This window comes from Prionailurus bengalensis, chromosome B4 (assembly GCF_016509475.1).
Source record: "Prionailurus bengalensis isolate Pbe53 chromosome B4, Fcat_Pben_1.1_paternal_pri, whole genome shotgun sequence".
In the NCBI taxonomy this organism is placed as follows: Eukaryota; Metazoa; Chordata; class Mammalia; order Carnivora; family Felidae; genus Prionailurus; species Prionailurus bengalensis.
The window spans coordinates 133,479,977-133,501,825 of NC_057358.1; the positions used below are offsets into that span (position 1 = coordinate 133,479,977).

The following is a 21,849-nucleotide window of genomic DNA, read 5'->3' on the forward strand; positions in this document are numbered from 1 at the left end:
CCTAAATGTAACCTTAGGATGGGAGAATCCTCCCTCTCCTTGGCTAAGTCCAGTACATTGCAGAGTCAGGAATTTCCTAAGAATCAAGTCAGAACCTGGTTTGAATTTTACAGTATGCACAGTGTGTGTCTTTAATTACTCTTGCCTATGCCTCCTCCTGTTTTTAATGGAAATTATGAACACCTCTTGATTTTCCTGTCCTTTCTGAAACCTAGCCTCTAAACTCTGTCCTGTCTTCTCTAGTATTCTTGGGAAATAGAGACTGTGGAGAAGATGACAGAATTGGAAAACCTTTTGTTTTCTTTGGGTTTCATCGTGGTGTATGTTGTCTGTCTTCCAGATTATTAGGTTTTGTAAGAAATAGACTGTATTTTTCTGAGTTGGGAATAGCCCTGTCTGTTTCCTTGAGTACATCTGTTTGATTTTTTAAAATTATGCCTTTCAGGGGGAGTTTTCATGGGACTAATAGTCCCCTTTGTGGAGGTAGCTCTATCTCGGTCACTGATCTTCCAGGTCAATAAGCCATCTGGAATGGTAAAATGCTTTCTTTTTTTTTCACTTTGAAATTTGTATTGAGAAGAAAACCATAGGGAGGAAAGAAACATAGTTAAAAGAATAATTACAAAACAAACACCCAGTTACCTACTACATAGGCCAAGAAATAGAATATAACCACACCCCAGGATCCTCCACATGCCCCTTCCTTATTGAATCCCCTCCCTCCCTTCCTAAGACAATTTCTAGCCTAAATTTGGTATGTCATTCCTTTTTTAAAAATAGTTTTTAAAAACTATGTATATACATACATGTCTATATACTCATACATACATACAGTTTTAAAATGTTATATTTGAACCTTATATAATGGAATTATACTGTGTGTGTATTCTTTTGTGATTTGCTTTTTCACCCAATACTGTGTTTTTATAACACATCTAGGTTGCAGTGTGTAGCTATAGTCAGTCATTTTTATATAGAATAGTGTTTATTCTGTTGTCTGGAAACACCATAGTGTGTATATTTATTTTACTGTTGATGGATATTCGTTCTGGGTTTTTTTTTCTGTTAAAAATAATACTATTAAAATTAAAAATACTAAAAAAATACTATTTTATATGTGTGTAAAAGTTTCTCTAGAATATTTATCTAGAAGTGCGACCACTAGTTTGTACAGTAAATACATAGTCAAGCGTACCAGATAGTGGCAAACTTTTGAAAAGTAGTTGTATCAATTTTCCTTCCCACCAGGAGTGGATGAGTGTTGCTATTGCTCTGTGCCCTTGCCAACACTTGGTATTGCCCAGCTTTAAAAACAAATTTTTTAATGTTTTATTTATTTTTGAGAGAGAGAGACAGAGAGAGAGAGCAAGCAAGGGAAGGGCAGAGAGAGGGAGACTCGGAATCTGAAGCAGGCTCCAGGCTCCGAGCTATTAGCACAGAGCCGGACTTGGGGCTCGAACCCACGAACCGCAAGATCATGACCTGAACCAGAGTTGGTAGCTTGACCGACTGAGCCACCCAGGTGTCCCAGTATTGCCCAACTTTTGAATTTTAGCCAACCTGGTAGCGGCGAAATTAATTTGCAGTAATTTGCATTTTCCTGGTTGACATGAAACTGAGTATCTTCTCATTTGTGCATGTTCTTCAGTAAAATTCCTACTCAGTTATTTTGTAAATCTTTCAGGTATGTTGTCTTTTTTTTTTTTTTAATTGATTCCTAGCAATTCTTTATTATATTCTGGATGTTAACTTTTGTTACAGTTCTGTAAGTTGCAAGTCAACAGTGTTTCCTTTTCTGTTCTGCAAATCTAGGCACCTAAGGAGAGATGCCTTGAGCAAATTTGGCAATTGAAAGCCACTGGCCTAGGCTCCTGTGCCAGACAGTATAGCACAGGGGCCATGTGGTTCTGCACAGGGCAGGCCCTGGAACTTTAAGTGAGTTGCATCTTAGTTACTGACTACTTCTGACCTGTGGTGCTTGCCTTTGCAGGTGGAACAGGAGGATTTTGTAATGGAAGGGCATGGCAAGACTCCACCTCCTGGTGAAGAAAGCAAACAGTGAGTCACAGTTTATTTAAAAAGGGTCCTATTACAGATCTTCAGAAGCACTTTGGTTAAACACGCTGAGAGCGTGTTTGCAGAGGATGTATATGTTGGGCACATTGTGGAGCTCGCCAGTTGCTTTGGTGGCTATTAATGCATAGTTTCTATTTATAGACAGACTAACTGGAGGGACAAGAAAGTTGGCTTTGTAGATTTTCACACTTGACTAATCAAAATTTGTGTTACACTTTAGCAAAGGCTTTAAGGCTCAGGATGTTCCAAATTGAACTAATTCAGTCTGGTTGATTTCCAAAGAAAGTTTAAGATGGTATATTCTTTTCTTAGCTATATCCTTAGGAAGTATGCTAAATTAATAGACTGTCTTCCCTGCATTCCAAGTGTGAATTTATTTGAAATGTACTTCCTGAAATTCTATTCTATTTAGTTATTTATACTTCTGTTCTTTGTTTAAATAACAAATTGTTTCCCGAAAGGAACAGGAATATAAATAATATAACTTAGCCAACATTCTAAATTATTCAAGATCTCTCCCCTGACTTCTTAAAGAGTGATCAGTTTTAAATCTGAAATTGGGAGTCCTCGGGTAGCTTTTTGGTGACAGGGAATAGATTTTTTTTTTTCCTCCCTCTGCCACAGAACTTGAAAAATTGTGTTGCAGAGAAGACTGGTGTTTCATATGCCCTTTTAAAGGAAAAACAGTTAAGACTGCCTTGAAATACTGACATGACTACTATTTTTTATTTAGACAGTAGTCTCCTAAGTTGAATGGGATAGCAAGTGATTCATGGAATTTACCGAAAATCTGTAGGGAGAAACTCCTCTCTCATCTTTTTTTTTTTTCTTCCTAGAAAATAGTTTAGTTTTGATCTGTCTTATGAAAAGTATGTCTCCGAAACCCTTAGGAATGAATTATGCAGAATATGTTATGCTGCCATGAGGCCAGGTTCATTAAAGGAGAATGTTTGTCTTGTATTTGTTGTGAATGGAAACCAGGATATTTTCACAGCTGGTTTAATTTGCTAACCAGGCAGTTTTAAAAATAGCTTACAATATAAATCCTAACTTTGCTGTGTTCTGTGAAATGCACTTATATTCTACATGGGCTCATGGAATCAGTTCATCTTTAGCAAAGTAGAATGCCAAACATCTAGTCCCAGTGAAATCACAGGAACATTTCAGATGCATCTCCCTGTCCTCTTGCCCACTCCCCCAGCCCCACCCTCTGGTCAGAGGTCTTACAATGTAAAAATCATAGTTCCTATTTGATGAGGGTGTTCTGTGCGCAAAGCACTTTGCTTAGATGCTGTGTATGTTCTCTCCATTCATTATAGTGTACCCTTTTACTCGGAGATCAGGGTAGGTAATTTATCCATGGGAATGCAGCTTGAAATGGAAGTTAGGATTTGAATCTGGATCTTTCTGACATTACAGTGTTTTATAATATCTCCCTGACCCAAATCCTCTGCCAGCCTTGGGAGCTGTGTTCCTGAAAAGTACCGTGGTTAGCAAAACTGTGCAGTTGTTAAGATCAAAGTCTCAGGGATAAGAGGGAGTTGGGGGAAATAATGAAAATGGCATTAAGCCTATTTTTGAAACACAGATGAAAGTTCTGTTCTCTAGAGGGTATCCATTTCCCAAACAAACCAGTCTTTATCTTTAAAAACCTGCTCCAGTAGCCCCTATCCTGTATCAACTTCTTTAGGTATTCAGGAAGCACTGCTGGGGCAGATTCTCCCACAAGTTTTATATTATACAAACGGCGCTTCTTTTAGAGAGCTTCAGACAGGCTGGTGGACTTGCGTTGTGTCCTTACCTTGTTTTGTTTTCTGAGTCTCATGGTGCCTTTTCACAGATGAATCCTGTTGTGTTTTGCTTCTGGTTTTTTTTGTTTGTTTGTTTTGTTTTGTTTATTTTTTTCCTGGTCCTGGTCTGCTGTCCTATATTGTAATGACTCTTCTCACTAGGCACTCCTCTCATAGACCTGTCTACCTCTTTGGTGGGAGTGGGTAGCAAAGGTGATGTGTTCATTTGTTTGAGGCAACAAAAATTAAAAGATATACATATGTATACACACACACACACACACACACACACACACACATTGCATCTTAGAAGTGTAGTTGGCAGAAGATGATAAACTCCTGGACAGTAGGATCAAGGAACTGAATACTACATTCTAGATCCTGGAAGTGTACACATTGCTGAATGACTTATGAAATTCCGACTTATTCTTTTATTTTTTAAATTATAAAAATAATACAGTTGGCTCTTGAACAACATGGGTTTGAAATGTGCAAGTCCATTTATACATGGAATTTTTTTAAGTTTATTTATTTTTAGTAATCTCTACACCCAGCATGGGGCTTGACCCCAAGATCAAGAGCCACACGCTCCAAAACTGAGCCAGACAAATACGGTACCATGCTGTAAATGTACTTTCTCTTCCTTATGATTTTAAAACATTTTCTTCACTAAATTCCTGAAACCAGTATTACACTAAATCTTAACTAACTAGAATTTAAATAAAAACTGGAAACAAAAATAAAATAAAACATGTTCTTTTCTCTAGCATACTTCATTGTAAGAAACCAGCATAGAATACATGTAACAGAAAAAATAGGTGTTAATTGACTGTTTATGTTATCAGTAAAGCTTCCAATCAACAGACTATTTGTAGTTATGTTTTGGGGGGTTAGAAATTATTCACAGATTTTCGGCCATGCTGGGGAGTCAGTGCCCCAAACCTCCATGTTGTTCAAGGGGCACCTGTACACGATTGTCATGAAACATTCAAATGGTAAATGTAGACACAGAAATAAAACTGAGACTCTCCTTTTCCCTTTCTTCCCCTCCTGATCTTTGTAAATATTTTCTGTATATTTTATTTATTTATTTATCCATTTGTTTATTTGTTTGTTTATTTACTTTGAGAGAGACAGTGCAAGTGGGGGAGGGGCAGAGAGAGAGGAAGAATCCGAAGCAGGCTCTGCACTGTCAGCGTAGAGCCTGATGTGGGGCCCAAACTCACAAAACTACAAGATAATGACCTGAGCCAAAATCAAGAGTTGGATGCTTAACTGACTGAGCCCCCCAGGTGCCCCTGTTTTCTGTATATTTTAAAACAACAACTAGATAGGGATTTTTTTTTTCCCCAACATAATTCTTCTGTGACTTGCTTTTATAATTTGCCATCTTTCACAGTCTACTTCATGCTCTTAATGCAGAATGTTCTGTTGAATGGATGGACTATAATCATTCTTCTCTAATTAGATGATTTGGTGGTCTCTAGTTTGATTACTACAAATAATACTTTATTGAACATCTTTATTTTTATATCTTTATTCACAGATGTATTTCTGTAGAATTTCTAGAGATGGAGCTGTTGGTTCACGGGATGTATTTTTAAAAATATTTTTAAATATATTTAAAAAATTTGTAATGTTTATTTATATTTGAGAGAGAGAACCAGTGGGAGAGGGGCAGAGAGAGACAGAAACAGAATCCGAAGGAGGCTCCAGGCTCTGAGCTGTCAGCACAGAGCCCGACGCGGGGCTGGAACTCACAAGCCATGAGATCATGACCTGAGCTGAAGTTGGATGCCCAACCGACTGAGCCACCCAGGCGCCCCCACGGGATGTACTTTTTTTACATGGAGGTAGTTGCTATCAAATTGCCTTCTGAGAAAGCACTACCCATGATCCTTTCCATCAACAGTGCATGAGAATGCCCATTTCTTCTCCCCTTTGATGACAAAAAAAATTTTAGCCTTAAATTTTTGTCACTCTTGTATTTTATTATATATATATATATATATATATTTTTTTTTTTTTTCAAGTAATCTCTACACCTAACGTGGGGCTTGAACTCACAACCCTGAGCTCATGAGTCGCATAATCCACTGACCGGGCCAGCCAGGCACCCCTAATATTTAATTGTTTTAATTTGTACTTTTCTGCTCACTAATGAGATGGAATATCTTTTGTTAGTTTATCGGCTGTAGATTTTTCAATTTTATGTATCACTTATTTGCATATTAGACCCATGTTTCTATTGGATTATTTGTTTTGATAGTTTTGTAGGAACCCTTTATATATTTTTAAATTATTATTATTATTAATATTATTATTAACTTTAGAGAAATAAAGTACAAGCAGGGGAGAAGGAGATATGGAGAGAGAGAGGGAGAGAGAGAGAGAATCTTTTTTTTTTTTTTTAAATTTTTTTTTTTCAACGTTTATTTATTTTTGGGACAGAGAGAGACACAGCATGAACGGGGGAGGGGCAGAGAGAGAGGGAGACACAGAATCGGAAACAGGCTCCAGGCTCTGAGCCATCAGCCCAGAGCCTGACGCGGGGCTCGAACTCACGGACCGCGAGATCGTGACCTGGCTGAAGTCGGACGCTTAACCGACTGCGCCACCCAGGCGTCCCGAGAGAATCTTAAGTAGGCTCCACTCTCAGTGCAGAGCCTGATGTGGGGTCAGTCCCACAATCCTGGGATCATGACCTGAGCCGAAATCAGGAGTCACATACTCAACTAACTGAGCCACCCCAGCACCCCTGTAGGAGTCTTTTATAAAATATAGATATTAACTTTGTCTTTTGAGGTGTTTTAAATGTTTTGTCCCATTCCTTTTAACATTGGGGTATCTTTCATACGAATAAATTTAAAAACATTTTTATGTGGTAAAATCAATTAGCCTGTTATACCTTCTGTATTTTGTGTTTGCTTAAGAGAAGTTGTCCCTACCCTACTGTAATAAATAAAATACCTTAGTTTTCCTGCTTTTTTTCTTTTTACCCCTACACCTTTGATTGAACTGGTATGCATTTTTGTGTATGATGTGAGGCAGAGATCTAAGTTAATTTTTTTCCAAATTGATTTCCAAAATGGCTCCATTCATTGGTCTCAGTTTGTACGAATAGCCTATTTCACTTATGGAAGGCAGATGAAACACAGGGATACTATGACCCTCAAGGTCGTAAGAGCAAATGCTTACAAGGACTAGGACTAAAACTATTTTTATTAGCTGATCTATGCCACTTTCTTTGTTTCATCGTGTAACATTTTTACCGTAGATTCTAGAAGTTTTGAAAACATCATTTTATTTCCATGATGTTTATTTCAACCAAGTTCTGTTAATAGGCAGATTAGGATAGCTATGCATGTAGAAAGCCGTCTTGAAAAATAATTGACTTTTGATATTGAGAAGTATCTGTGCTAAACTTAATGTTTAGATCAGTTGTGCTGAATTCTGTGTGAGTAACATTTAGTAGAGTGTATAGCTATAAACACTGCGTATGTGTGTGTATATATATATATATATGTATATATATGTATATATGTATAGTTTCAATATTGTTGCTTTTAATGAGGTTTATTAACTATTAGTATATCTAATATAATCATTTTCTGAGAATATTTACTTTACAAGCTACTGTAACAAACCAGACAAGCTAAGTTTATTGCCATATAATTACTACATTAAACTCACACAGCATTAATCACATAATGTGTTTAACACAGGGGTAAATATAAAACTATAATGGCTTTTCAAAAAGCAGCATAAGCAGATACTTGCTCGTAGATTGTGTTTGACTATGGTTATTGAAAGCTCATTTCATATGAAATGTTTCCACCCAAGACAGGCTCTTGATTTGGTTTTATTTACGAGACAAGTGATAGTCTAGATGTTTGTAGGCAGATTATTTGTGGTAAATTATCAGTTTTGGTGTACAGTTGACCTTGGAACAGCACAGAAGTTAGGGGCACTGACCCCCACGCAGTAAAAATTCCCCACATAAGTCTTGACTCCCCCCAAATTTAACTATTTATAACGCACTGTTGACTAGAATCCTTACCGATAACATAATCAATTAATACCTATTTTGTATGTCATATATTTTATAAAAACTGTATTCTTACAATAAAAGAAGTTAGAGAAAAGACAATGTTTTAAAATTGTAAGGAAGAGAAAGTACATTTACAGTACCATACTGTACTTAGTGAAAACAATCTGCATTTAAGGGGACCTGCACAATTCAAACCTGTGGGGGGGGGGCAACTGTATTAATGAGTTTGACCTCTTTTTTCATTTCTTTATTAAAATCTAGTTTACACACAAGTCTAAACTTTGAATCTCCATGCTCAAATTGACTCATATTCTCAAAAGATATTTGTCTTTAACATGCTGTATGCAATGATTCAACTTTTCTAGTACATTTTTGTTGATTAAATTTTCTTACAACTTTTGGTTCATTTTATGAAATTTCAGCATTAGAAATAAATCTCTCCGGGCACCTGGGTGGCTCAGTCAGCTAAGCATCCCACTTCTGCTCAGGTCATGATCTCACGGTTTGTGGGTTCAAGCCTTGCATTGGGCTCTCTGCTGTCAGCGCAGAGCCGCTTTGGATTCTCTGTCCCTCCCCTGCTTGCTCTCTCTCTCCCTCTCAAAACTAAATAAACATTTTAAAAAATAAATAAAAACAGATCTCTCAAAGCAGGATCTCAAAGACACAGTTGGACACTCGTGTGCACTGCAGCATTATTCACAGCAGCTAAGCAGTGGAGCAACCTACATGTCCACTGACAGATGAACGGATACAGGAAATGTGGGATGTACATACAACGGAATATTATGAAGCCTTCAAAAAGAAGGAAATCCTGTCACATGCTACAATATAGATGAATTTGAAGGGCATTATGCTCAGCAAAATAAGCTAATCAGCAAAGAACAAATACTATATGACTCAGCTTAACTTGAAGTCAACTAATGTGAAAATCATAAAAACAGAACATAGAGAAGTGATGATTGCCAAGGGCCAGGGAGAGGGAAGAGAGGGAATTAGTGTTCAATGGGTATAGAGTTTCAGTTCTAGAAGATAAAAAAGGTCTGGAGATCTGTTGCAAAATGATAAGAATATACTTAAAATTCCACTGAGCTTTACAGTTAAAAATGATTCAGATGGTAAATTTAATGTTATGTGTTTTTTACCACAGTAAAAAAAAAAGTTAGCAATCAAATTTAAATGTAGTTTATTATTTTTTTATAAAAGAGAAAGCTTATATGCCTTTTAAAAACATTTATTTATTTTTGAGAGAGGGAGAGAGCACAAGTGAGTGGGGGAGGGGCAGAGGGAGAAAGAGAGAGAGAATCCCAAGCAGGCTCTGCGCTGTCAGCACAGAGCCTGACGCAGGGCTCAATCCCATGAACCATGGAATCATGACCTGAGCCAAAACCAAGAGTCAGATGCTTAACTGATTGAGCCACCTGGGCACCCCTAAATGTACTTTAAATGCAAAAGACAGCCTGGATTTCAAAGACTTAATACCCAAAAAAAAGAATGTAAAATTAATAATATCGATTTTATGTTGAGATAATCTTTTATATATGTTGTATTAAGTAAAGCATACATATTAAATTTAAATCTAATTTTATAGTGTGTTATAGACAGCATCCCCTTTTTAGGGATTGTTGGTAGAAATAATTATATCAATTCCTATATTTCAGCTCTCTTGGGGTGCCTTTTTTTTTTTTATTTCTCTTTTTCAAGGGAAAATCTGCTCAGAGCTTGCATGGGAGGCCTATATGGAAATCAAAGTGTTGAAGACAGTTTTATATTGATTTGGAGAGAAGAATGTGATTTATGGAATCAACATTGCTCTTTATACTCTTCTGTGGTGTAATATGACTTTGTGCTGGAGGTGCTGTTTTTTAAATGTCTTAACTCCAATATCGTGATTAAATTCTCTTCTTCCTAATTACATTCTTCCCAACTTAAATGTCTAGTTATAAAATACCCTTTTAATTTTTCTGAATTATTAATTATACAGACCTTTCATTAAGTCTAACAGCTTGTCCTTACCTTATTTTTATTTCTGCTCCTACTCTGACTCATTAACTTACAGCTCCGTCTTCCTCAGAATCATCTCATACTGCGGTGCAACTTTATTCTCCCTCAGTTTATTCTCCCCCAGTCTCTATAGTAAGAGTAGGGCGTTCCTTGTTTTATATTTAGCCACCAAATTTAACACTAAGTTCTTTGGGAACCATTCTTCTGAGTTCTTTTAAAAAAAAATAGACAGCTCTATAGTATTTCCTAAAAACAAAACAAACAAGAAGAAGAAGAAGAAGAAGAAGAAGAAGAAGAAGAAGAGAAAAAATATTTCCAAGTCACTTATTTTATACATAATTATCTTCACAATACAAACCTTGGTATTTGGCCATTAGGAAAGAGGGGTGTTGTTGTGTTGTTTTGTTTTTTAACATTTTCTGTATTCTACCATGAGTTTTTCACCAGTGTGTTTTCTTTAAACCACTGAAATATGTACATGTTGAAATAAATGTACTAAGAAGTACCAAATTGAACTCTGTAAACTTAGTCATTACACAGCAGTAAGCTGGACATCAGAAGAATAATTGGGTTTCTATATAATCTTTTTAATTATTTTGAAGAGAAAGGAAATGAGTTTTATTTTCAAGTTAATTGGTATTTTGAAAATGCCACAAAGTGGTTCAATAGATGATAGTTATGCTCATGGAATTTTTGCTGCTGGGAATTTTAGCATAACCGTAAACATTTTGTACTAGGTCTTTGGGAAACTGTCACTTGCTAATAAATTTTGTAATTTGCATTGGAGTTACTTAAAAAATTAATTCTCAGGGCGCCTGGGTGGCTCAGTCAGTTACAAGTCTGACTCTTGGATTTGGCTTGGGTCATGATCTCATGGTTCGTGGGTTCAAGCCCCACATTGGGCTCTGCGCTGGTAGTGCGTATCCTGCTTGGGATTCTCTGTCTCTCCCTCTCTCTGCCCTTCCCTTGTTTGCACGCACTCTCTCTCTCTCTCTCAAAATAAATAAACGTAAAAAAACATTAATTCTCTCAAAAAATTGCCTTCCCTCCCCAGTCTCAGAATCATACATAATAAATTCTGAATTATATCTTATGAGGTTTCTCTTTGGTGTCTGGGCGGTGGATTAATTACAATAGGAGTAACTTCAGGAATTATGTGTTTCATAGTTGAAAATGACTTCAAACTCTGAGGGCTGCTACTACTTACAGGTTCATGTGATGACTTTAACCAACAGTGCATAGGGTAGATCATGCAGCTCTTAGAAAACTGCAGTTAAGTTAATAATAGTCTTAATTCTGTAGCTTATATTTTGCTTATGGACAAATAACTGACTTTATGAAAAAACATTACTCAAAAGGCAGGATGTATTTGTCCAGTTCCTTGAAATTGGTGTTTTAAGGCCTCGTTTTGGAGATGTTATTGTCATGAAGTTGTAAAATGTTTTCAAATTTTTAAATAGTGTAATGTAAATACAGGTGAAGAAATAACACATTCAGCTGCAAGAACCTCCAGGGGTGTCATGAAGAGAAGCTGGTGTTTATTTCTCCCCCGAATGTTCTGATCACTAGGCGGTGTGGATACAAGTTCTGCCCTGAGCACTCTGCCTGGGTTCCCTTCCTGCCAGCTGTGTCTGTGGGCTGAAGTTTGGGCTGAAGTAGAGGTGAATTGAATGGCAGAGAGGAGGCACAACATGATGATGGCAGGCAGTGAAATGTCAGGTTAAGGCTTTTTGCTAAATCTTCAGCTCTGCAAGGATAGAGACTTTTGTCATCTTGGTCACTGCCAGTGGCACATACAAAATGTCAATAAATATAAATATATAAATATGTTGAATGAATGAAAATGTCTGAGTGTTAAGAAACCCTCCTTGGTCTACACACTCACTTTGAAACTCTGAGGTGGAGCTATTAAAAATCCTAACCCCAGAATATTTTTTATAAGCAGAAGAAAAGTGAATTGCTGGTATATCATGTTTGACTTTATATTCAGTGCTTTCTTTTTTTTTTTAAGTTTGTGTTTTTTTGTGTTTTTTTGTTTTTTTTTTTGTTTTTTTGGAAAGGGAGAGAGAGAGAGAGAGAGAGAGAAAGAAGGCATGTGCAAGTAGGAGAGAGAGAGAGAGAGAGAGAGAGAGAGAGAGAGAGAGAATCCCAAGCAGGCTCAGCACTGTCAGTGAGGGGCCCGGCTGAGGGCTCAAATTCATGAACCATGAGATCACAACCAGAGCTGAAATCAGAGTCAGACGCTTAACTGACTGAGCCATGCAGGTGCCCCTGTTTTCAATGCTTTCTTGAGGGTATTCCAACAGACCTGATTTTATCACTATTCTTTAGGTGTCTCTATCTATGAGACAGTTGTTGGTTATTGTTTATTTGGCAGAAGATGCCTTTTTCCTTGTTTCTGAGGTCCTCCATAAGATGCCTTTAGCCTACCTATGCATATTGTTTCTATCGTTTAAAGGTTCTTGGGCACCTGGCTGGCTCAGTCAGTAGAGCATGTGACTCTTGATCTCGGGGTCATGAGTTTAAGCCCCACATTGGTCACAGAGCTTACTTTAAAAAAACAAACTAGGGGCCCCTGGGTGGCTTAGTCGGTTTTGTGTCCAGTTCCTTGGCTTGGCTCAGATCATGATCTCACAGTAAGTGAGTTTGTGCCCTACATGGCGTTCTGTGTTGACAGTGCAGAGCCTGCTAGGGATTCATTCATTCTCTCTGTCTCTCTCCACCCCCGCAAAATAAATAAATGGAAAGTTTTTTTTTTAATAACTTCTTTTTTAATTTTTTTTAATGTTTATTTATTTTTGAGACAGAGAGAGACAGAGGATGAACGGGGGAGGGTCAGAGAAAGAGGGATCAGAATCTGAAACCGGCTCCAGGCTCTGAGCTGTCAGCACAGAGCCCGACGCAGGGCTCGAACTCATGGACCGCGAGATCATGACCTGAGCCGAAGTCGGCCGCCCAACTGACTGAGCCACCCAGGTGCCCCAAATGGAAAGTTTTTAATAATCAATCAGTTAGTCAATGAGAGGGTCTTTCTACCCCCGTCCAGTGGCCCCCTGTAAGGCTTCCATGCACAGCTCATTTCCTTCTCCATTAGATGCTTCTGTTGAGGCAGAGACCCTTCTTTCTGACCAGGAGCGAATCTAGGTTTTTGGGAATGCTCTTTAAGGAAAAGAGAATTAATTCAAATATGAGTTGTACAAAAGTAAACATTTATTTACAATGAGGAAAGAAAACCACACACACAAAAAAATGGCGACTTTTAAGAAGTGGACAAATAGAAAATTCAGAAAAATAGCACTAGCATTTGTATTCACTACTTAATACATCACTGTGAAACTTTTTTCTCTACATTTTTTGGCTGCATAGTCTTTTTTGCCCCTTTATGTTACAGTGGTTCTATGATATTTTCTAGAAAGAGACTAGAAAGATAATTCATTGTTTGTTATAGCATAGTTGACCACAGTAGGGTTTTTCATAATGACGAATCAACAAAGTTCCTTTCATCCTCACAACTTGTTATTAGTAACATTATATACATTTTTGAGATTGTTATCAACGTTGGGGAAATCTCTATCAAGTATCCTTTATATTGTAAGGCTTCACTTTTTCTTGTACATTGGCTACCCTGTAATACTCCGAATTGACACATTTACATCATGATATGATCTGGCCCTGCACACTTCTGTCATGATACAGAGTTAAGTTGGCCCAGTGTCATCTTTGTATGCTAGGATGGTTAACAGTAATTCGACCATACACAGAAGTGCTAAGAACCACGTGAATATATTCCACTAAACCCAAAATGGATTTGTCTCTAGTATAACTTTCCCTTTATGGATCCCCCAAATGCCTGCAGCCATGAGGGGAAAGCTGAGATGGAAAGAGACTGTGGTTTTAACAGTATGGGTTAAGAGTAATGAATGCATATTGTCTTTGCACACTTTATAAAAAGTGTCATTAGAACAAAGTTGGACTAGTCACACTTCCTAATTTCAAAATATATTACAAAGCTACAGCAACCAAAACAATGCGATACTGGCATAAAGACAGGCAAGTAGACAAATGGAATAGAATAGAAAGCCCAGAAATAAACACTCACATATAAGGTCAAATGATCTTTGACAAGGGTACCCAGACCACCCAATGGGGAATGAAGGAGTGTCTTTTCAACAAATGGTGTTGGGAACACTGGCTACCCACTTGCAGAAGAATGAAGATGGCCCTTTGTCTCACACACCATATATAAAAATTAAATGAAAATGGATTAAAGACCAAGCTTAAGACCTAAAACTATAAAACTGTTTGAAGAAAATACAGGAGAAAAGCTTTGTGACATTGGACTTGGCAGTGATTTCTTGGATGTGACACCGAAAGTCAGGCAAGGCAGACAGATGAGACTACATCAAATTTTTTAAATTTTGTGCATCAAAAGACCCAATCCATAGAGTGAAAAGGCACCCTACAGAATGGGAGAAAATATCTGCAAATCATATATCTGATAAGGGGTTACTATCCAGAATATGTAGAGAACTACAACTCAACAACAAAAAAAATTGTATAACCTGATTAAAAAAATGGGCAAAGGGTTTGAATAGACATTTCTCCAAGAATATATAAATGGCCTATAAGCATATGAAAAGACACTCAACATCACTAATCATCAAAGAAGTGCAAATCAAAACCACAGTGAGATACCACTAGGATGACTACTATCAAAAAAAAACAAAAATCAAAACCCAGAAACAAAAACGCCAAAAACCCAGAAAATAACAAGTGTTGGCAAAGAAATTGAAACCTTTGTGCACTGTTGGTGGGATTATAAAATCAGGTGACTACTGTGGAAGACAATACAGAGATTACTTAAAAAATAAAAACTAGAGCTACCATATGAGCCAGGAATCCCCCTTCTGGGTATGTATCCAAAAGAATTGAGATGTTTGCATATGCATATTCGTAGAGAAATAGCCAAGAGGTGAAAGGACCCCAAGTGTTCACTGGCGGCCGAATGGATAAACAAATGATGGCATATACATACACTGGAATATTAGCCACGAAAAAAGGAGATCCTATCATATATCAACATGGATGGACCTGGAGAATATTATGTTAAGTGAAACAAGCCAGTCACAAAAAGACAAATACAGGATGATTCCACTTAAAGGAGGTATCTAAAGTAGTCAAATTTATATAAATAGAAAATAAAATGGTGGTTACCGGGGCTGGGGGGAGAGGAAAAAGAGGAGTTGTTTAGTGGGTATAGAATGTCAGATTTGCAAGATGAAATAGCTCTAAGTATCTGGAGATCCGTTTCACAACCATGTGAGTATACTTACCAGTACTGAACTGTACAACTGGTTAAGATGGTAAATGTTATGTTATGTGTATTTTACCACAATAAAAAGGAGGAGGAGGAGGAGGAGAAACACATTGCAGCAGGAAAAAAGCAGAGAGAGATCATTTGGGAACAGTGCTCAAATGGGTCCTGCAGCTTAAGCTTCCTTAGCTTCATACTGACGCATCTGTTTTGACCATTCTGGTCCTGCCCTTCCTTTGAAGTACAGCTCCATTGATCTGTAGTGTCCATATTTTCTAACTCCTATGTCTCCTAGGCTGGAACTGTACAGTTAACAATTTATCTCACACTTTCTTGTTGACTATGCTGTGTATGTGTTTTATCTTCCAATTATAGGTTTTTAAGTGTTAGGTTCTTCCGCACCCTGCAAATACTTAGGTTTGTAGTATTCATCCTTTGCTTATATGTTTGCTTATATGTTTGGTCCTTCATCCAACAAACATTCATTGAATTCCTCCTATGTACTAGATCCAGAAGTAAAAGCCACATTCTGATGCAGCGTTGGCTATTTTCACCTTCTGATTTTGTTGGGGTTAAGAATCCTGAAAAACTTGGGGCACCTGGGTGGCTGGCTCAGTTGGTTAAGCATCCGACTTTGGCTCAGGTCACGATCTCTCAATTCGTGGGCTTGAGTCCTGTGTTGGGCTCTGTGCTGACAGCTCAGATCCTGGAGCCTGCTTCAGATTCTGTGTCTCCCTCTCTCTCTGCTCCTCCCCAACTCACACTCTGTCTCTCTCTCTCAAAAATAAATAAACAATAAAAAAAAAAAAAAGAATCCTGAAAAGCTTGGCTTTTCCGTTTATATCATTTCTTGTTAGCCTTTGTTGTTGCCATCATTTGACAGTACTGGAAGTTGATAAAACTTAGAAAAGTCTTTGCCTTTCTTGTGTTCTCTACATAGCAAATTCCTACTCATTCTTTAGACTGTGTTCAAAATCTTGTATCCCCTGTGAAATCTTTCCTGACTCTCCCAGAAGTTAGTTCTTTGTAATCCCATGGCATAACTATGTTATATCTCTGTTCTTTAATTATGGCACTTACCATGCTATATTTTAATTATGGATTTACCTGCCTCTGTCCTTCAGGGTGTTAGCAACCATTCTTTTTATCCCTCAGGGCCTGGCTATAGCACAGTATGTAATACATAGTGGATGCTTTAAAAAAGGAGAGGGGAGGGGCGCCTGGGTGGCTCAGTTGTTTGAGCGTCCAACTTCAGTTCGGGTCATCATCTCGCTGTTCCCTAGTTTGAGCCCCACATGGGACTCTGTGCTGACAGCTTGGGGCCTGGAGCCTGTTTCGGATTCTGTGTGTGTGTCTCTCTCTCCCTCTCTCTCTCTCTCTCTCTCTCTCTCTCTGCCCCTCCCCCACTCTGTCCTTCTTTCTCAAGGGTAAATATTTAAAAAAAAAAAAAAAAGAAAAGAAAAGAAAAAAAGGTTCTTGACTGCATGAATGAATGATGGGTCCAGAATTTGGAGTCTTATTCTTGAAAGAGTTGATTGGCCTTACTGGATTTCATGGTCACAAATTTCATTCTTAACAACAACCGTTTATCTTATGACAATTACTTGTACCTTTTAAATATAGTGTATACTTTTCTCCACCTCTCCTACCTCAGCTGGTCCCTTCTTGGTCCTCTATACTATATTCTCTATATACAAGCCAGGATGAGTTTTCTAAACATAAATCTGATTCTGTCTCTCCTAAAGTGATGGTGGTAAGACCTCTGAAGCCTTGAAATGCATACTTAGGGAGGTTTTGGAGACTTTGCCCCTCTTTGTAGGAAACCTATTAAAAGGCACCCACATTCCATATTAAACATGTGGTTTTATTTATTTTTGCTATCACATGTTTACAGAATATTGATAATTTTGTTTCTGAAATTCTTTGGCTACAAATAACTGACTTAATTTGTAATTTCCTAAGATTTTTTAATAGCTAACATTTTTAGAAATGTTTGCAAAGTGAGAATTATTTTCAAATGTAATGAAAATGCTATAAATCCTAAATTTAACAGTGAATGAAAATCCTGTGTTTTTATGTTTTTGAGGACATTTAAGCATTTATTAATTTTTATGATTATAGTTTTCTTTTTGTGTCTTTGACTTATTTTTTCAGGTCCTAACCATTTGCCTAGGCCCCTGAGAAGCTGGTAGGTGGAGAATGAGTCATAGATAAAATTGTGCAGTTCAGCCTCCTGTTTTAACATTCTTCTGTGGCTTTGAAGTGCCTGGGTGGCTCAATGGTTAAGCGCCCAACTTTGGCTCAGGTCATGATCTCACGGTCTGTGAGTTCAAGCCCCAAGTCTGGATCTTTGCTGACAGCTCAGAGCCTGGAGCCTGCTTCGGATTCTGTGTGTCCCTCTCTCTCTGCACCTCCCTTGCTGTCTCTCTCTCTCTCAAAAATAAATAAGCATTAAAATTCTTCTGTGACTTTCCGCTATTCCTCTTTTTTTTTTTTAATGCTTTTTTTATTTTTGAGAGCACATGAGTGGGGTAGGGGCAAGAGAGAGAGAGAGAGACAGAAGATCTGAAGTGGGCTCTGTGCTGACAGCAAGGAGCCCGATGTGGGGCTGGAACTCATGAACTGTGAGGTTCAACCTGAGCCAAAGTCGGACGCTCAACTGACTGAGCCACCCAGATACCCCAACTTTCCACAATTCTTAAAATACTGTGGCCTGAAAGACTCAGTATGATCTAGCCCTTCCTACCTCCCCAAGTTTATCTTACACCTCTCTCGCCTGCTCACCTTTCCTAGCCTCCTGGTCATCCCTCTTGTTCTTTTAAAAACTCAAGGGGTGGGGCACCTGAGTGGTTCAGTCAGTTGAGTGTCCCACTCTTGGTTTCTGTCCCATTCTTGGTTTCAGCTCAGGTTATAATATCACAGTTTCATGGGTTTGAGCCCCGAGTCTGGCTCTGTGCTGCCAGCGGAAAGCCTGCTTGGGATTCTCTCTCTCTCTGTCTCTCTGTCTCTCTCTCTTGCTCTCTCTCACTCTCACTCTCTCTCTGCCCCTCCCCTCCCCACACTGCCTCTGTCTCTCTCAAAATAAATAAATAAACTTAATTTTTTTTTTTTTTTTAAACTCAAAGGATTGCTTTTCAACTGAGCTTAAATGTGCTGCCTGAGATAAGCCTTCCCTAATCACCTGATCTAAAGTGAGCCTCCTTCAGGCATTCTGTATCCCATCAAACTCTGGATTTCCTTATCAGTGATATCCTTCTCCCATAAGGATGTTGGCTCCACATACACAAGAACCGTTCTAGTTTGCCTTACTGACTCAACTAGCACATAGAAAGCATTTAGCACGTACTTATTGAACACATGAAGTTATTTATGTTAATAGATTTTATAATTTAACCATCCTTGCATTGCTGGTATAAATTTTACACGATCATAATGAACTATTCTCTTAAAACTGCTCAATTCTATTTGTTGATACTTTACTTAGGATTTTTATATTTGTCTCCACAAGTGAAGATTGGTCTATAGTTTTATTTTTCATATCATCTCAGTCCAGATGGATATCAAGAATAGGTTAGCCATATAGAAGAAATGAGGAAGCTTTCTCTTTTGTCTCCATAAATTTGGAAATAGTAGGAATGACCTAGAAATTATCTGATAGAAGTTTGGTAGAATTTGCCCAGAAAACCGTTTGTGTCTGATGTGGTTTTACTGGCTACTTCTTTGAATATTTTACAGATTTCTGCTGTGGGTTTTTATTGTTGTTTTCATAACTGTTTTTGAGTTGATTTTAGTAATTTCTGTTTTTCTTGACTGTCATGCGTTTTATTTTATCTTCAAGTTTATTGATGTCAAGTTATGTGTAATTCTCTCACAATTTAAAAACTATTCCCCAAATCTGTAATCATAATATCTTCTTTCTGAGCCCTAATGTTAATTTATGACCTCTCTCTTTTTCCTAAATTTGATCAGATTTTCTAAAGGATTACCTACATATATATTTTAAAACAAAAAAGGTGTTTGTTTTCTTGATTCAGTCTACCCTTTTTTGACGATTGCTTTATGTTTATGCTTTTGCCATTGTTAATTTATTTTTGGTTTGTTACTTGTTTTCTAGATTGTTGAGTTAAAAGTTCAGTTCATTATTTTTTAATCTTGTTTCCTAAGAAAAATATTTTAGTACCGGGGTGCCTGGGTGGCTCAGTTGGTTAAGCATCTGACTCTTGATTTTGGCTCAAGTCATGATCTCAGTTTGTGAGTTCAAGCCCTGCGTTGGGGCTCTGCTGTGACAGTGTGGACCCTGCTTGGGATTCTCTCTCTCTCTGCCCCTCCCCCATGTGCGTGTGTGTTTCTCTCTCAAAACAAATTAATTAATTAATTAATTAAAAAAAATTTTTTTTTTTAGTATATAGTTACCAAAGGTGCCAACTTTGAAAGAGAACATCCATTTGAGTATATAAGTTCTGGTATATTTGTTTAAAAAAAGTAATCTTTTTTATTACTTTGTATACTCATCTTGTAATAATATAATTTAAAAACACTGTTTTATGGTTAATATAAAAAAAGTACAATAAATATATCACAGAGTCCAAAATGTCTGGAAATACAATGAAAATAACATTTTTTAAATGTTTATTTATTTTTGAGAGCTCACAGACGCGTGTGCAAGTAGGGGAGAGGCAGAGAGAGAGAGGGACAAAGGATCCAAAGTGGGCCCCAGGCGGACAGCAGAAAGCCCAACTTAGGGCTCGAACCCGGGAACCACCAGATCAAGACCTGGGCTAAATTCGGATGCCTGACCGACTGAGCTACTCACGTGCCCCTGAAATAACGTATTTATTTCAGTTGTTTCTTCAGTGAGCAAGTGGACTAATTGCTTAAGGTTAGAGGTATCTCACAAAACAAAGCTGTCTAGAGGTTGAAGAAAACCTATCGATCGTATTATTTGAAAATAGAACTAATATTTCTAAATGTGTTCGTATTTTCTGGCTTTTTATGTAGCTTGCTTAACACTCACAAGGTAACATATATATATATATATATATATAATATTTTGTATTGGGGATTGGAGACTTAACAAAATTATAAAGACATTAAACAAGGGAGCATTACAAATGAAAACAAGGCAGCTATATGATCTCCATGCATTTTAACATGTTGAGCATGCTCCACGTAAGCTTTCCGTAACTCAGCTGGAAGGCATTGGAAGGATAAAAATAGACTAAATATTCAAAATTTCCATCCAAGGAGTTTCCTGCTTTTGCCTACATCTCAATTGTCTGTCTGGGTCCTGGCTCTTGCTCTACTTGGGGCTGCGCTAAGACAGTGGAAGCATTTACACCATAAATATTCAAGCTGCCACATCGTTGAGGGGTTGGCCTCCGCCTGCCCTAAAACAGCCCCTTTCCTGTTCTTCCATCGGAGTGGAAAAATCAAGGGAGGGAGGGAGGCTGTACAGGATGATAAACATGTGAGATTTAGGACGGGTTCATAGGTTCCTTTTCGAGGAATGCCAGGCTTACAGAATCCATGGGTTCTCTGCTGGATGGCACATCAGATCACCCTTGGTCAGCCGCGTTCATTTGGGAGACTCACACTGTGGAATCCCACCTTTTTTGGTTTATAGAGATAGATGGAGTTTGACAGGGTTTTGCCTGCTTTCTATCATTTATTTCCTAAGCCGTCCAATTCCTTAGAATAAATAGATGGAGGTGAGTTTCTGGAAACCATGTGACTTCCGTTCTTTATAGTTGGATGGTAGATTTCCTGCTGCCCAGCACTTCTGAATGGAAGTCCAAGTAATTCCTTCATTCGTTTATTCACCTACTATGTGGGGCCTCACACAGCAATGGAGGAAGATGTGGTATTTGCCCTTATACACACTGGGGGAGATCAACCATAAGCAAATTCTCACGCAAATAATAAATCGCAGTTATGAGCAATGCTGTGAAGAAGGAATAAAGGACGTTACTGGAGTGTTGAACAGGAAAACCTGGTCTCGCCTGGAAGGGTCAAGAAAGCCTTCCTGGAGTAATGGATTACTTTTGAGATGGCAAGGATAAGATGAACAGAACTGCTAAAAGAAAGAAGCCAAGTGCAGAGTTTTAGAGTTGAAAGGAACCGAAGATACCATCTAGTGATGTCCAGTCTTTACAGTCCCCGAATGAGAAAAGGCTCGGGAGGTAAAGGGATTTGCCTAACGAAACCTGTGCAGCCTGTTAGCCCCAGAGCTAGACACACAAACCCTGCGTGGATTTCTTCGGTGGGTGGGTGTAACAAGATGTATATAGCAAGGAGAAGGGACTTGGGGATTGGGAAAAGCAGGTAGGTGTTTAATTTCGTGCTTACTGCTGTCAGCTGCAGAGCCGTTTCCTCAGGTGGGAGAGGGGATTAAAGAAGGCTGGAATCTGCCAGATCCTGGAGGAAGTCAGCTTGGTAGCCTCAGCATAGTTTTTATTGGGGGGGGGGGGAGTGTCAGATACACATGCACCATAAACGATAAATGTGGGAAACCAACCCCTGTTCTGCTTCTGTCTAGCTGTGTGATTTGAGATAAGTCACTTAACTTCTCTGAATTGCCAGTCTCCGTTTCTACTTTGGTGTTTCCCTTTGGTCTTCTC

The 21,849-nt window shown here is 38.1% G+C and overlaps 1 protein-coding gene across 2 annotated transcripts in view; it reads left to right on the forward strand.

The window, feature by feature from the left end:
- Positions 1–21,849, forward strand: part of TNRC6B (trinucleotide repeat containing adaptor 6B) — a 254,962-nt gene that overhangs the window by 91,310 nt on the left and 141,803 nt on the right. For both annotated transcript variants that reach the window (XM_043562671.1, XM_043562670.1), the window contains exon 4: positions 1,991–2,058. In XM_043562671.1, the coding sequence (XP_043418606.1) occupies positions 1,991–2,058 (68 nt within the window). The remainder of the gene's footprint in view (positions 1–1,990; positions 2,059–21,849) is intronic.